The 16550-nt window shown below is 40.9% G+C and overlaps 1 protein-coding gene across 1 annotated transcript in view; it reads right to left on the bottom strand.

The window, feature by feature from the left end:
* LOC145356777 (lysine-specific demethylase 5B-like) overlaps window positions 1–16550 on the bottom strand; it is a 340420-nt gene that overhangs the window by 108146 nt on the left and 215724 nt on the right. The window contains exons 17-19 of the mRNA XM_080209644.1: window positions 13797–13947; window positions 8321–8435; window positions 7763–8118 (exon numbers count right to left, since the gene is read on the bottom strand). Coding sequence (XP_080065770.1) covers window positions 7763–8118; window positions 8321–8435; window positions 13797–13947 — 622 coding nt within the window. The remainder of the gene's footprint in view (window positions 1–7762; window positions 8119–8320; window positions 8436–13796; window positions 13948–16550) is intronic.

The raw sequence follows: 16550 nt of genomic DNA, 5'->3' as shown, positions 1-16550 counted from the left end.
TTCATCTTGTTTTGTTGTGTTTCTTTCTCAGAAACCAATCACCCTTAACCATTCAACTGTTTAACTTCTTCAGTTGACCGAAACTGGTGGTGCTGGAGGTTTTCATATGAAAATTGCTAAACAGTTCTGTTTGCACTTTTCTTACTACAAAGTAATGTTACAGAACAGGAAAAAGATAGGGTTAGATTTATCAAAGAGATGGGCATTAGAAGTCGTGAATTTTCCTAACCCTGTGGTCTCATCTCCTTCCTGGCATTGGCCACACTTTATTTTCATGTTGTGCAGGCTGGAGATGATCCTGCTGCCTCCAAAGGCAGGCCCATAGCATAGATGGGCAGATAATGAGAAACTAGCCTTTGTTACTGGGACATCAGTTCAGTTATACCAATTCTAATCATGGCTATTGGGCCCTCTAGCTCTTAACCATCAACCAGCTACCACCGCCCCCACCCCCCCACCCTACCATCTCTCCCGTAGCAAGCTCTATCCATGAGCTGCCACTTCCTTTCATACCTATGTCCCCTCATAACCTTTATGTCCCCTCCATAACTTCCATTATCCCCATGCACCCTCTTCTAACTGTGAGTATCCACTATGTACTGAACCAATGAGCCACTGGCAGTTTGGGTAAGTCTTTGAAATGCTCCTGAAACTGACAAAATAAGCCACTTAGTATCTTACTCTTAAACTATGTCTCCAGGTTCTAATCTCCCCTATATTTGGAAACCCCTTCCTGGTATCTACCCAATCAAATCTTCTCAGGATCTTATAAAAAGATCACCTGTCATTCTTCTAAATCTCAACAGGCACCAGTCCAACCTTTCCTCATAAGCTAAATCCTTCGTTCAGGAATCAAATGGACATCTGTGAAACTAATTCTAATGCAATTATATCTTTTTCCAAATATGGAAACCAAAATTATACATAGTATTCTGGAAGTGGTCTCACCAAGGCCCTGTATTGCTGCCGCAGAATTTCCTTTCTTTCATATCCAATCTGCTTGCAATAAACATAAACCTTCAATTTACCTTCCTAATCATTTGCTGTACCTACATGCTATATTTGTGAGGTTCGTGTACCAGGACACCCAGATCCACTGAGTTCTGCAATCACTCTAAATTTCAATAATCTATTGTTTTTCTGTTCTTGCTGTCAAAATGAATAAGTTCACGTTTTCCCACATTATGTGCCATCTGTCATTTTTTTTGATGACTCACTTAATCTGTCAATATCTCTTTGCAGACTCTATCTCCTCTGAACTCACTTTCCTACCTACCTTGGTGTCCTCGGCAAACTTAGCTACCATACATTTGGCTCTGTCATCCAAATCATTGATGCAGATTGAAAATAGTTGAGGTCACAGCACTGCTCCCTGTGGTATTCCACAAATTACAGCTTGCCAAACCAAAAAAGACAAATTTATCCTTACTCTCCGCTTTTAAAAAAAAAATTTGTTCGTGGGATAGTGGTGTCGCTGGCTGGGCTAGCATTTATTACCCATCTCTAATTGCCCTTCCGAAGATAATAGTGTGCTACTTTCTTGAACCATTACAGCCCATGTGTTGCAGAAACACCAACAGTACTGTTAGGGAAGGAGTTCCAGGATTTTGACCTGGCAACAGTGAAGGAATGGTGACATAGTTCAAAGTATGGATGGTGTGCAGCTTGGGAGCAAATATGTGGTGCTCCCATGCATCTGCTGCCCATGTCCTTCTAGATGGCAAAGGTTGTGAGATCGTAAAGTACTGTTGAAGGAGCCTTGTCGAGTTGCTGCAGCATACAACTTGTAGTTGGTAGACAATGCTGCCACTGTCAGCTAACATAAATTAGCCATACTAATTTATTAACCCTGACACTATGTTCTGTTATCTTGTGTAGTAACTTCTGACATGGCACCTTATCAAATGCCTCTTGAAAATTCAATGAGTTTGGACATATTAGTAAAGAATCAAGTTCATTTCCTGTTCATGGACAGTCTTTGATAGGCTTACAGATATAAATAAATAACTGAGTGGTTAAATAATATTGCATTTCTAAGTAATGAACTCTTTCAGGTAAATTTAGATGAATGACTATACCACAAAATGAAATGTTTAAAAATAGTGAAGTCTTACTATCTAAGAAAGGATGTGTTTGCAATAGAGGGTATGCAACAAAGGTTCACAAGCCTAAAGAAAAGCAAATTACTGCAGGTGCTGGAATCAAAAACAAAAACAGAAAATACTCGAATATCTCAAGTCTGACTGCATCTGGGGAGTGAGAACAGAACTAATGTTGAGAGTCTGGATGACGCTTCATCAGAGGTTCACCAGACTGATTTCTGATGTGACTGTCTCATGAGGAGCGACTGAACCTAAACGCGTGGAATAATGAGAGATGATCTTACTGATGTACATAAAATCGTTATAAGGCTTGACAAGAGTAGATGTAGGTAGGATATTTTCCCTTCCTGTGAAGTTTAAAACCAAGAGCTACAGTTTCAGAAGACGATGTAGGCCATTTAGGACGGGGATGAGGAGCAATTTCTTCACTCAGTGTGCTGAATCTTTGGAATTCTCTACCTGAGGGCTGTAGAAGCTGTCAGTGAATATATTCAAGACTGAGAGTGACAGACTCGTGCAGGAAAATAACATTAAGGTAGATGATCAGTCATGATGTACTTATTTGATGGAGCAGCCAGGGGTCAAACAGACATCCCCTCCTCCTACTTCCTATATGCAACTGTGCAAATTGGTGAGACCGCACTTGGGAATACTGCTTACACTTCTGATCTCCTTACTTAATAAGGAAGGATATATGGCATTGGAAGGAGCTCAGACAAGGTTTACTGGGCTGATTCCTGGGAAGAGTTGTCTTATGACGAGAGGTTGAGTAGGTTGGGCCTATACTCATGCAAACGTACATACATACAAATTAGAAGCAGAAGGTGGCCACTCAGCCCCTCGATCTTGCTCCACCATTCAATAAGATCATGGCTGATATGATTGTAACCTCAGCACCAGATTCCTGCATATCCATGATGACCTTTCATTTCCCTGTTAGTTAAAAATCTATCTAGCCGTGCTTCAAAAACATTTAAAGAATCTGCTTCCATTGTCTTTGGAGGAAGTGAGTTCCAAAGACTCATGGCCCTTTGAGAGAAAATATTTTTCCTCATCTCCATCTTAAATGAGGGACCCCTTATTTTTAAACAGTGATCCCTGGTACTCGATGCCCTGACAAGCAGAAGCAACTGCTCCACATCAACAGTCAACACCCTTCAGAATCTTCAAGGTTTTGATCAAGTTGGCTCTTACTCTTCTAGGAGCAAGTGGATACAAACCTAACCTGTCCAACCCTTCCTCAAAAGCCAACATGCCCATTGCTGGTATCAATCTTGTAAACCTTTTCTGAACTGCTTCTAATACATTTACATATTTTCTTCAGTAAGGAGTCTGGTACTGCACACAATACTCGAGGTGTGGTCTCAACAATGCCCTCTCCAACTGAAACATAATCTCACAACTTTTGTAATCAATTCACCTCACGCGAAATGATAACATTCTTTTAGCTTTTCCGATTGCTAATTACATACTGCCAACCAGGAAAAGGCCCATTTATGCCAACTCTGTTTCCTGTTAGCTAGCTTCTACCCATGCCAATATGTTACCCCCTACATAATGAACTTTTATTTTACGCAATAACCTTTGATATGACACATTATCAAATGGCTTCTGAAAATCTAAGTAGAGTGCATCCACCATTCCCCTTTATCCACAGCAAACACGGCTCCTTCAAAGAACTCCACTAAATTGATCAACATGATTGCCTTTTCACAAAGCCACGTTGACTCTGCCTGATTGCCTCCAAATTTTCCAAGTGGCCCACTTTAACACCTTTAATAACGGCTTCTTACACTTTCCTTATGATCAGTGTTCGAACCACTGGCCCGTCGTTTTCTGCTTCCTGTCTTTCCCCTTTTCAAATACTTTTGCTATCTTCTAATCTAATTGGACCTTCCTTGAATCTAGAAGTTTGGAAGCTTAAAACCAATACATCAATTATCTCACTTCTTTTAAGAGCTTCATGTGAACGCCATCCAGACCTGGTAATCTGTCAGCCTGCCACAGACTGAACAATACTACATCAATGGTGATTATAATTTTCCTGATGCACAGCTATTTCTGGGATGTTACTTCTGTCCTCCATAGTGAAGACTGATGCAAAATACCTGCCTTGGCAAGATTTCCATTATCAATTCCACTGATGCATTATCGGGCCAACACTCAATTTATTAATTCTTATTTAAGTATCAACAGAAGTTCATACAATTGGTCTTTACAGTAGTAGCTAACTTGCTTTTGTACTTAATTTTTCCCTCCTTATCAATCTTTTTGTTCTTCTTTTGATTTTTTTTTATATTCTGCCCAATCTTCTGATCTGCCATTTGTGTTTGCACAAATATATGCCCTTTCTTTTAAGTTTAATGTGGTCTTTAATTTTTTTTAGTTAATTGCAAATGATGGTCTTGGGATTTTTCTTTCTCATTGGAATATGTTTATTCTGTACATTGAGATATCACTTTGAATGTCTGCAACTAAACATCTGTTGGCCTTAAGCACATTTTCCAGTTCACACTGCTTCCATGGGCTCATAATTGCCCTTATTTAAGTTCAAAAGACAATTTAGCAATAAGAACTGAAACCTCACTACTTGCTTTCTTGCCATCAAACTGCCTGCAGAATTCAATCATATTGTGAACATTCTTATCTTGGGATGCCTTCACCATGACATGATTAATTCATCCTACATTGTGCATAATACCAGGTCTAGTTGACTCCAAAACATACTATTCTAAGAAACTATCCTGAAAACATTGTGAATTCCTCATCTGTGCTTTGTCAATCTGATTTTTCCAATCTATATGTAGATTAAAATCTCCCACGATTAATGCCATACCTTTCCGACAAGCTCCAATTATTGCCTTTATACTTTGTCATAGAATAATAGAAGCATCATAGAAACCCTACAGGGCAGAAGGAGGCCATTCGGCCCTTAGACACTGCACTGGCAACAATCCCACCCAGGCCCTATATCTGTAACCCCATGTATTTACCCTGCTAATCCCCCTAATACTAAGAGGCAATTTATCATGGCCAATCCACATAACCTGAACATCCTTGGAGTGTGGGAAGAAACTGGAGCACCGGGAAGAAACCCATGCAGTCATGGGGACATTGTGCAAATTCCACAGAGTCACCCGAGGCCAGAATTGAGCCTGGGTCTCTAGCACTGTGAAGCAGCAGCGCTAACCACCCCTAACCTACTGTATTGTTACAACTAAGGGGCCTGTGTACCATCCAACAAGTAACTTCCGTCTTTACAGCTTATCTCAATCCATGCAGCTTATATATCCAGGTTTCCTGAACTTAGGTCATCCTTCTTTAACGTGCTAATACATCATTAATTAACATAACCATCTCTTCACCTTTTCTAAACTTCGTATCCTTCCTAAACGTCACATGCAAATGTTAATATTGAGGTCCTAGTCTATGTCATCCTGTAGCCATGTCTCTGTAAAAGTTACTATATCATACTTACTAATTTCTATTTGTGATTTCAGAGCTGACAAAGACTAAGCCAGACTTGAGACAGTGCCTCTACTCTCTCTCCACAGATGCTGTCAGACTTTGAGATTTTCTAGCATTTCTTGTTTTTGTTTCAGATTCTAGCATCCACAGTAATTTGCTTTAAAAATAAGAACTGAAACCTTACTGCTTGCTTTCTTGCCTGCTTATGTGAAAGGCTTTGCTCACAGTAATAAGGCTGAGAGTTTAAGTTCTGTAAATTGGATTCCCACTTTGGAACTCTGATTGACAGCCTGGGTGTCACATTTATTGTGTTACTTGGACCTTAGATTTTAACAGTGCAAAGGAGGAATGTCAGGAGCAGCTGCAGCCTGGTTCTCATAGGTTTGTAGCTCACAGGAGGGGATGAGCAAAGATGCAACTTAGTAATAATAAAACGTATACAGGCAGAAAATCTGCTTTCTTGATAATGCTGAAGCTCCGATGTTGGAGGAGGTTCAAGGTGTTACTTCAGGAGGCGGCAGATATTTTCAGCCAACTGGAACAAGCACACTTGGTGAATTATCAGTTACATTGGCCTCAACAACTTTAATTCTAGATTCTTGCAGGATTCTTCGCAGGATCTTGCAACCTGCAAAAATATAGAGTCCACACAATCTGTCAACTCTGCCACCAGGTCTATGAGCAGGTGCCCAGATAAATGCAGAGTGTAATTTACTGGACACATAGGAAGTTTTTTTTTACTTAATATAAAACTTTACTGTCACGGAATGGCTTTCTGTAAAATGGTAAAAGCTGGCAACAAATTCAAACACAGCAAGTCCTACAATGTAAAATCAGAGCAATTACAATATCACCTCAGCTCCAAGCTTACTTTCCAAAGCAAAATAGTGCATTTATGCATAATCATCAGTTGTCAATGGTATCTCTTCTCTTTCAACATCAGTGGCTGTGACACTTCTTTAAAAACCATTTAGCCATATCTCTCCCTATGTTAGGAATGTGTAATGTCACGAAATGCTCTCCCAGAGCATGCAAAGAACAATGCAGAGATACATCTTTCAAGAAAAATAATTAAATATTTGGTAGAGGTGAATATGTTGAATCTGGGCTAAGTGACTAATCTCCTTAAGCAATAACCTCAAGATTAGTTTTACATTAGATCAGATTTAAAATCTTTTGGATCTGTTGAAGTACATCTGTCAGTGGACTATTAGGAGCTGTATTGAACACTTGAATGAAGAACAATTTAGTCTAGAAAGTAGTTTAATATTAACAGAAAACTTCTTAAACAACTATTTTGCTCACCAAGTAGTTCCCAAAGACCACATATCAGAAGATAATGAAATGCTCAGTTTGCTAACTTTGTTTCAGTACACTTAATGCAGATTGAAAATTGTGGATTCAGTACCAATCCTGAATTTTGAGACCATAATACAGGCTAACCAAATACCCTAAAGGGGCACTATCAAAAGTGCTGTCTTTCAGATGCAATGCCAAACTGAGGTCCTGTCTGCCATCTCAGCTGCACGTAAAAGATCCCATGGTACTATTAAAGAAGAGTAGGGAGTTCCCAGTGTGACTTCATTGATAACTGCCCTCAACTAAGATCATAAACATTTACCACTATTAGTGTTGTTCATGAACCTTGCTGTGTACAAATTAACTGCCAAATTTTCTACGTTAAAATACTGACTGTACTTCAAAGGTATTTCATTGATTGCAAAAATTTTTTTGTAATTTTTAAAAATATTTTTCTTCCTTTACAGACTGAAAGCTTTTCTGCTTTGGATTCCAGCTCTGTTGAAAAGAAATAGAAACGGAATGGCGAAAAGCATACTAGGGTACGGTGGAACAGTGGTTAGCACTGCTGCCTCACAGTGCCCGAGACCCAGGTTCAATTCCAGCCTTGGGTGGGTGTCTGTGTAGAGTTTGCACCTTTTCCCCGTGTCTGCGTGGATTTCCTCCGGATGCTCCAGTTTGCTCCCACAGTAGAAAGATGTGCTTTGTCACGCCTCATGTCCCAAGATGTGTAGGTTAGGGAGTTAACAAAGTAAATACATGGAGTTACAGGAATAGGGTAAGATGTTCTGTCAAGAGTCAATACAGATTTGATGGGCTGAATGGCTTCCTTTTGCACAATAGGGATTCTAATTTACCGGATTTGGTGCACAGATCTATACCTGCTCTCTCACCTGATTTTTAGCAAATTGTGAGCTTTCTCCTCTGACTGTTCAGAGACAGTGAGGAGTTCCTGCAGATGAGCCATGGCCCTCTCTACAGCTGGATGAGGCACCAATCCTACTCCAGAATCAATCAGTCGTCTCATTTCATCCAAACTGAATGAAGCAGGTGCAGAGTAAGCCAGTTGCACTTCTTCCAGCCACCGCGCTTGTTCTAGACGTTCTTGAAGATGCTGCAGCTCTGGTAATTCTATGGAAAACCCAAAACTGAGATCCATCAATTGTTGTAGTTCAAGAGTACTGGGTACTTCATCAGAGAGAGCCTTCTCAGAACGCTGCTGGAAATCTTCTACAGAATTTAAAAGATCCTGAGAGAAGAGATTACAACATAGTATAAACAAATTCATTTCATAGCTGGCAAAACAAAAATGACTATTCTCACAAAACTTTCATTATAGTTGTATGGTACGCACTTTAATATTCACGAAAAAGTTGTAAATGTAAAAAATACTAAAATTATATTTCACTTTTCTACTAAAATATTCAAGGAACTCCAGCAGCTACACAAACCTTTAATAAGGGAGCCTGGACAATTGTGCAAGGTAGGTCATAGAGCTGTTTAACAAATGCTTGAAGCTCTGCAGCAGTCAGCCGGTTTTGGTATTTCCCTCCACCAGAACGGTATCTGAAACATAATAAATATTACAACAGCCACTCTCCCAGGACAATTACTGCACAAGAACATTCATTCAACCTTCTGTTTTTAAGGAACAATATATCATGAGTTTTGTTGGAATAAAATTGCTGTAAGTATGATCTTTTCAGATTACAAGATTTAATTGGAGCACAACCACACTCATCCTTCCAAATATTTTTTTCCATTAAAGATACCGTACAACATCAAAAAGCAGAACTGATTACTGGTATGTTAAATTAAACCATCATTCTTACTTTTTCCTGGCACCTGCATACATTCACCTAGAGAGAGGAAGTACTTAAAGGGTTGGAACCCTTGAAAGTTGATTAAGTCCCCAGGGCCAGGTGCACTGTTTCAGAGGCTGCTGAAGGAGGTCAGGGAGCAGATGGCAGATGTTCTGAGGATAATTTTCCAATCCTCACTAGACACAGGGGAGGTACCAGAGAACTGGAGAAATGCAAATATAGTTCCATTGTTTAAAAAAGGATCAAAGGAAATGCCAAACAATTATTGGCATTGGTAGTGGGCAAATTAGTAGAATCAATCCTGAGAGATAGGATTAACTGTCACATAGAAAGACATGGGCTTGTCAAGGATAGTCAGCATGAATTTATTAAAGGATGGTCTTGCCTCACAAGCTTGACTGAATTATTTGAGGAAGTAATAAGGTTTGATGAAGATAGTGCAGCGGATGTTGAGTACATTAATTTTGGCAAGGCGTTTGAAAGGTCCCACATGGCAGATTAGTCAAAGTAAAAGCTTATGGGATACAGAGTAATGTGGCAAACTGGATCAAAAGTTGGCTTAGTCACAAGAAATAAAGTGTAACGGTCGATGGATTCCCTTGAGAATGGAAAGTTGTTCGAGTGGTGTTCCACAAGTCTCGGACTCTTGCTTTTTTGTGTTATAGATTAACAATTTGGGCGTGAACGTGGGGATCATGATTGGAAAATTTGCAGGCAATACAAAGATTGGCTGAGTACTGGATAGTGTAGAGAATAGCTATAATCTATAAAATGACATTGATAGTTTGGTGGGGTGAACAGTAAAGTGGCAAATGGATTTTTTTAACACCGAGAAGTGAGGTCATGCCTTTAGAGCAGTCTGACAGTTAAGGGAATAGACAATAAATGGAAATAAATTAAGAAGGGTAGAAGAAGTGAAGTATCTTGACATACAAGTACACAGGTCCCTAAAGGCAGCAGTTCAAGTAGACAAGGTTTTGGAGAAGGCATATGGAATTCTCTCCTTCACTGGCTGAGCTGTAGAATATAAAAGTAAGGACATCATGTTGGAATTGTATAAATTCCAGAGGCTAAACCGGAGCGGTTCTGGTCACCATGTTACATGAAGGATGTAACTGTAGATTGAACCAGGGCAGGACTTGCTCAGTTAATGGTAGAATTTTGGGGAGAGTTACAGGACAAAGAGATCTAGGGGTACACGTTCATAGCTCCTTGAAAGTGGAGACACAGGTGGACATGCTTGGTTTCATCACTCAGAACATTGAATACAGGAGTTAGGACGTTTTGTTAAAGTTGTACAAGACATTGGTAAGACCACACTTGGAATATTGCGTGCAATTCTGGTCACCTTATTACAGAAAGGATATTAAACTAGAAAGTGTGCAGAAAATATTTACTAGGATGCTACCAGGACCTGATGGAGTTATAAGGAGAGGCTGGATAGATTGGGACTTTGTTCTCTGGAGCAAGGAGGCTGAGGGGTGATCTTATAGCGGTCTTTAAAATAATGAGGGGCATAGATAAGCAAGATAATCAATATCTTTTCCCAAAGGTAGGGGATCTAAAAGTAGAGGGCATTGATTTAAGATGAGAGGGGAGAGATACAAAAGTGTCCAGAGAGGCAATTTTTTCACACAGAGGGTGGATTCTGTCTGGAACAAGCTGCCAGAGGTAGTAATAGATTTTGTCTTTTAAAAAGCATTTAGACAGTCATATGGGTACGATGGGTGTAGAGGGATATGGGCCAAATCCAGGCAACTGGGACTATCTTTGGGATTTAAACAAAAGGGTGGCATGGACAGGCCAAAAGGCCTGTTTCCATGCTGTAAACCTCCATGACTCTGTGCTCTGGAGAGAGTGCAGAGATTTACAAGGGCTAGAAAAATGTAGCTATGACGAAAGGTTGGATAGTTTGGGGTCATTTTCCTTGTAACAAAGAAAGCTTGAGGGGACTTGATAAAGGTGCACAAAACTATGAGGGGACGAGATGGCGTGGACATGATAAAATTGTTTCCCTTAGTGGAGAATTCTAGAACCAGGGACATAGATTTAACGTACGTGGTAGTAGGTGCAGAGTAGTCATGAGGAAGAACTTTTTTTTACACACAGAGGGAAATGGGTGTCTGGAATTTGCTGCCCGAGTTGGTATTGGAGGCAGAGATCCTGAACTATTTTTAAGAGTTCCTGGATCTCCACCTTAAGTGCTGTAAGCTACAGAGTTATGGTCCAGGTGCAATAAGGTAAGATTAGAAATGGCACCTGGATGTCCTGGGCTGGCACGGTAGCACAATGGTTCGCACTGCTGCTTCACAGCTCCAGGGACCTGGGTTCAATTGCTGGCTTGGTCACTGTCTATGTGGAGTTTGCACATTCTCCTCATGTCTGCATGGGTTTCCTCTGGGTGCTCTGGTCTTCTCCCACAATCCAAAAATGTGCAGGTTAGGTTGATTAGCTATGCTAAAATTACCCTTAGTGTCCTAAGATGTGTAGATTAGAGGGATTTGTGGGTAACTGTGTAGGGATATAGGGGTAGGGCCTGACTGGGATTGTGGTTGGTGCAGACTCAATAGACCAAATGGCCTCTTTCTGTGCTGTAGGGTTTCTCTGTCCTTGTGCTGGCATGGACAAGATGGACTAAATGGCCTTCTTCTGTGCTGTAACTTTTCTATGGTAGCGTGATACTCCTCCAATACACTTCCTCTACTTTTTTTCAAAGATCAGATTGCATTTCTACTTGGAAGTCTGGATCATAAAACAAAGTACTCAGAAGTACTAAGAATCAGATTATTTCTAAGGAAAACGTTGATGAAAAAGTTTGTGATTTTGAAGAGAAGAGACATATCTTGTGGAACGAAGGAGAAACTATTGGGATCTAAGATATGATGAGCCTCATCACAATTCAAAACATGCGATTAAAATGTTGTATGATGTGCAGAAAACACAAAAATCCTGGATCTCCTGACTTCAGACCAATAAATGGTGTTCAAAAAGCTGAGACTTGCATTAAATGACAGCATAAAAATGGCAGCTCCAAAACTTAATATGTACTCTCATGGGATATAAAGAGAATTTCAAAGATAACAGAACTATGAAGAGGCTTAGGGATGGAATTGCAAACAGCTAAAGAAACAACCTACAGTAACAAGATGAAAGGCAATGGCAAATGATATTTATGACAGTGAGCATGATAATCTTTGTTGCAGAGGATACCAGGAGACAGTGCAGGTCAAAGATGGGTGACTATTCATTTATGGGATGTGTATGATACTGAATAGGCCAGCACTTATTACTCATCCCAAACTTCCCCTGAGAAGATGATGGTGAGCTGCCTTCTTGAACTGCTGCAGCCCATGTAGTGTTGGTTCACCTACAGCGCTAGGGTTTGACTTCCAGGATTTTGACCCAGTGACAGCAAAGGAATGGTGATATATTTCCAAGTCAGGATAGTGAGTGATATGGAGGCAAATCCAGGTGGTGCTGTTCCCAGGTGTCTGCTGCCCTTGTCCTTCTAGATGGTCGGAAGGGTTTGGGAGGTGCTGTCAAAGAAGTTTGGTGAGTTCTTGCAGTGCACCCTGTAAATGGTGCCGCTGTTCATCGGTGTTAGATTGTTTGTGAAAGGGATGCCAATCAAGCGGGCTGCTACATCCCAAGTGGCTTTCAGCATCTTGAGTATGGCTGGAGCTGCACTCACCCCAGACAAGTGGAAGATATTCCATCACACTCCTGACTTGTGCTTTGTGGATAGGCTTTGGGAGTCAGGAAGTGAGTAACTCACTGCAGGATTCTTAGCCTCTGACCTGCTCTAGTAACACATTATTTACATGGTCAGTCCAGTTCAATTCCTGGTCAATGGTAATACCAAAGATATTGTTTGTAGGTTTCAGTGATGGTAATACCATGAATGTCATTAGGTGATAGTTAGATTGTCTCTTGTTGGAGGCGGTTCATGAACAATAGAACATGGACAGTACTTAATACTAAGCTATACTCTAGTCTTAAGGAATTCAAAAACCAGAGGAATATTTCTGAACATTAAGTTTAAAATTGCAACTATCTTTTACATAGGAATGTGGAACATAGGAACAGTAGGCCCTTCAAGCCTCCTTCATGTTATGATTATGGTTGATCATCCAATTGAGTAGCCTGTTGCACTTTCCCCCATCTTCTTTGATCCCTTTAGCCCCAAGACAATATCTAACTCCTCCTTGAAAACATACAATGTTTTGACATCAACTGCTTTCTGTGATACTGAATTTCACAAGCACTATGGGTGAAGACATTTTTCCTCATCTTTGTCCTAAATGGTCTACCCGATATCCTCAGACTGTGACCCTTGGTTCTGGACTCCCCTACCATCAGGAGCATCCTTTCTGCATCCATGTCTGGTCAGGTTAGAATTTTATAGGTTTCGATGAGATACCCCCTCATTCCTCTAAACTCCAGTGAAAATAATTCTAATCAACTCAATCGCTCCTCATACGTCAGTCCTGCCATCCCAACAATCAGTCTGGTAAACCTTCCCTGCACTCCCCCCATAACAAGAACATCTTTCCTCAGATAAGGAGACCAAAACTATCTAACCTATACATATTTGGAACTAAGGGGCAATTTAGCATGGCCAATCCATCTAACCTACACATCTCTGAGCTGAGACAGGAAACCCTCACAGTAATGGGTACTGAGACATATGGATTTTCAGGGGCTTGACAGGGTAAATGTCGAGAGGATGGTTCCATTTGTGGGAGTGTTTAGGACCAGAGGGCATAATATCAGAGTAAGTGGTCACCCATTTAAGACACTGACAAGGAGGAATTTATTCTCTCAGAAGATACTGTGGAATTCTTTACCGCAGAGTGATGTAGCAGCTGGGTTGTTAAGTATGTTCAAGGCTGAAATAGATGAGTTTTAATCAGTAAGGGAATCAAGGGTTACAGGGATAGGTGGGAATGTGGAGTTGAGGATTATATCAGATCTGCCATTGAATGGTGGAGCAGACTTGATGGGCCAAATAGCCTACTTCAGCTACTACATCTTATGGTTTAAGTAAAAACCTTTCCCAATCAGGTCTACTCATCCCTTAATGTGTGTCAAACATTTTACGCACCTGGTTTGTTGTTTATTATTAAGTAGTTGCTGGGCAACAGAGGCACACTTTTCTGCCTCAACAATGGCTTCCTTCAACAGTTTCAATAAATCATTTCCTGGAATTTTTTTCTTCTCTGCTTCCTCCACCATTGATTTGAAATCTGACAGACCTAATGAGATGGAAATGATAAAGTCAATTGTAAGAAAAAGACAACTCTTCCCTTTTACAAACAAAGGGAAAATAATTTATGTTTTGCAAATGAGAAAAAAAATTCTCCTTTCAGGAGAATGTTCGTTGGTTATCAATATGTTCAGAAGCGATCTATATAAAAACAAAATCACAAGGAGCACTGTACCTAAAACAGCTCAAATGTAAAAATTACTTCAGATATTTCAAATGACTGACGTAAGTAACTTTTTTTCCGACCTGAAATATTTCAGACTCTTGTGCCTATGCAGAATTTTCATGTTGGTTTTTGTAAGCAACAATCCTGAAAACAATGTATATGCAACAATGAACTGATAAGAAAACCTCTATCCTATTCTAACTTTCACATCTTTAGTCAATCCACCAAAATACTTTTCATTGTGCATGCAGACTTAGTTTTGTCAATGCCGTAGGTCTCCTGTTTCAGCTTTTCGTGAAGTTGTGCACTTTTGCTCCGTAGGGTGGCGATCTTCTATGCAACTTGGAACTAAATAAGCAAGTAATTAGCTATGGTTCTATAGTTTAGGGAGTTAGGTAGAAAGTTAAAAATCAGGACCTCTAGGGTTATAATCTCAGGATTACTCCCTGTGCCATGTGCCAATGAGGTTAGGAATAGGGAGATAGCGCAGCTCAACAAGTGGCTAAACAGCTGGTGTAGGAGAGAGGGTTTCAGATATCTAGACCATTGGGGTCTCTTCCGGGGCAGGTGGGACCTGTACAAGGAGGACTGGTTGCATGTAAACTGGAAGGGCATAAACAATCTGGCCAGGAGACTTTCTAGTGTCACACGGAAGGATTTAAACTAGTTTGCTAGGGGAGTGGAAAAGCAAGGTGATTTAACTGAAGGGGAACCAGAGAGTAGGGCCAGTAAGACTCAGAGGAAGGGCAGGTAGGGTGTGGCTGCTTATCAAAGAGGGCTGGAGGACTGAAGTGCATTTGTTTCAATGCAAGAAGTGTAACAGGTAAGGCAGATGAACTTAAGAGTTTGGATTAGTACTAGGAACTACGATGTTGTTGCCATTACAGAGACTTAGTTAAGGGAAGGACAGGATGGGCAGCTTTACGTTCCAGGATACTGATGTTTCAGGTGAGATGGGGGGGGGGGGGGGGGCGGGATGTAAAAGGTGTGGAGGATTGCACTACTGGTTCAGGAGGAGACTTTGGAGGCTCAGACAGCAAGACAATATGGGTAGAGTTCGGGAATAGGAAGGGTGTCATCGCAATGTTGGAAGTTTACTATAGGCCACCCAACTACCAGCAGGAGATAGAGGAATAGATATGTAGGCAGATTTTGGCAAGGTGTAAAATAATATGGTTGTTGTGGTGGGAGATTTTAACTTCCCCTATATTGACTGGGACTCTCAGTGCTAGGGGCAGAGTTTGTAAGGAGCATCCAGGAGGGTTTCTTGAAACAGTCCAATGAAGGAAGGGGCCATAGTGGACCTGATATTGGGGAATGAGCCCGGCCAAGTGGTCAACGTTTCAGTAGGGGAGCAGTTCAGAAATAGTGACCACAATTCAGTAAGCTTTAAGGTACTGTGGCTAAAGATAAGAGTGGTCCTTAAGTTAAGGTGCTAAAGTGGGGAAGGTTAATTACAACAATATTAGGCAGGAACTGAAGAATGTAGATTGGGGGCAGATGTTTGAGGGAAAATCAACATCCGGCATGTGGGAGGCTTTAAAGTGTAAGTTGATAGGGATTCAGGACCAGCACATTCCTATAAGGATGAAAGATAAGTATGGGAAGTTTTGAGAATCTTGGGTAACAAGAGATAGTGTGAGCCCAGTCAAACAGAAAAAGCAAGCATTTGTCAAGGCTAGGACACTTGGAACATACAAAGCAAGTATGGTATACAGGGAAAGTGGAAAGAAACTTAAGCAGGAAGGAGGGGTCACGAAAAATCATTGGCCAGCAGGATTGAGAAAAATCACAAGGTTTTTTATGCATATACAAAGAGCAAGAGGATAGCAGGTAGCCAGGGAGAGGGTTGGCCCACTCAAGGACAGGGGAGGGAATCTATGCATGGAGCCAGAGGAAATGGGCAAGGTATTAAATGAGCACTTTGTGTCAGTATTCACCAAAGACAAGGACTTGGTGGATGATGAATCTGGGAAAGGGTGTGCAGATAGTTTGAGTCATGTTGAGAGCAAAAAGGTGGTGGTATTGGGGGTTCTTGAGATACATTGAAGTAGACAAGTCCCCAGAACCTGATGGGATATACCTCGGAATACTGAGAGAGACAAGGGAGAAATTGCTGGGGCCTTGAGAAAAATCTTTGTATCCTCATTGGCTACAGGGGAGGTCCTAGAGGATTGGAGACCAGGCAATGTTGTTCCTTTGTTTAAGGAAGATCGTAAGAATAATCCAGGTAATTACAGGCCGGAGAGCCTTACATCAGTGGTAGGGAAATTATTGGAGAGGATTCTTTGAGGCACGATTTACTCTCACTTGGAAATAAGTGGACGTATTAGCGAGAGGTTTTGTGAAGGGGAGATCATGTCTCCCCCTGATTGAGTTTCTTGAGGCAGTGATGAAGATGATTGATGAGGGTACAGCAGTGGATG

This window comes from Carcharhinus amblyrhynchos, chromosome 22, assembly GCF_965287045.1.
Source record: "Carcharhinus amblyrhynchos chromosome 22, sCarAmb.v2.hapA, whole genome shotgun sequence".
Taxonomy (NCBI): Eukaryota; Metazoa; Chordata; class Chondrichthyes; order Carcharhiniformes; family Carcharhinidae; genus Carcharhinus; species Carcharhinus amblyrhynchos.
The sequence above is the reverse complement of the archived record's forward strand: the minus strand, read 5'-3'. Positions and strand labels throughout refer to the sequence as shown.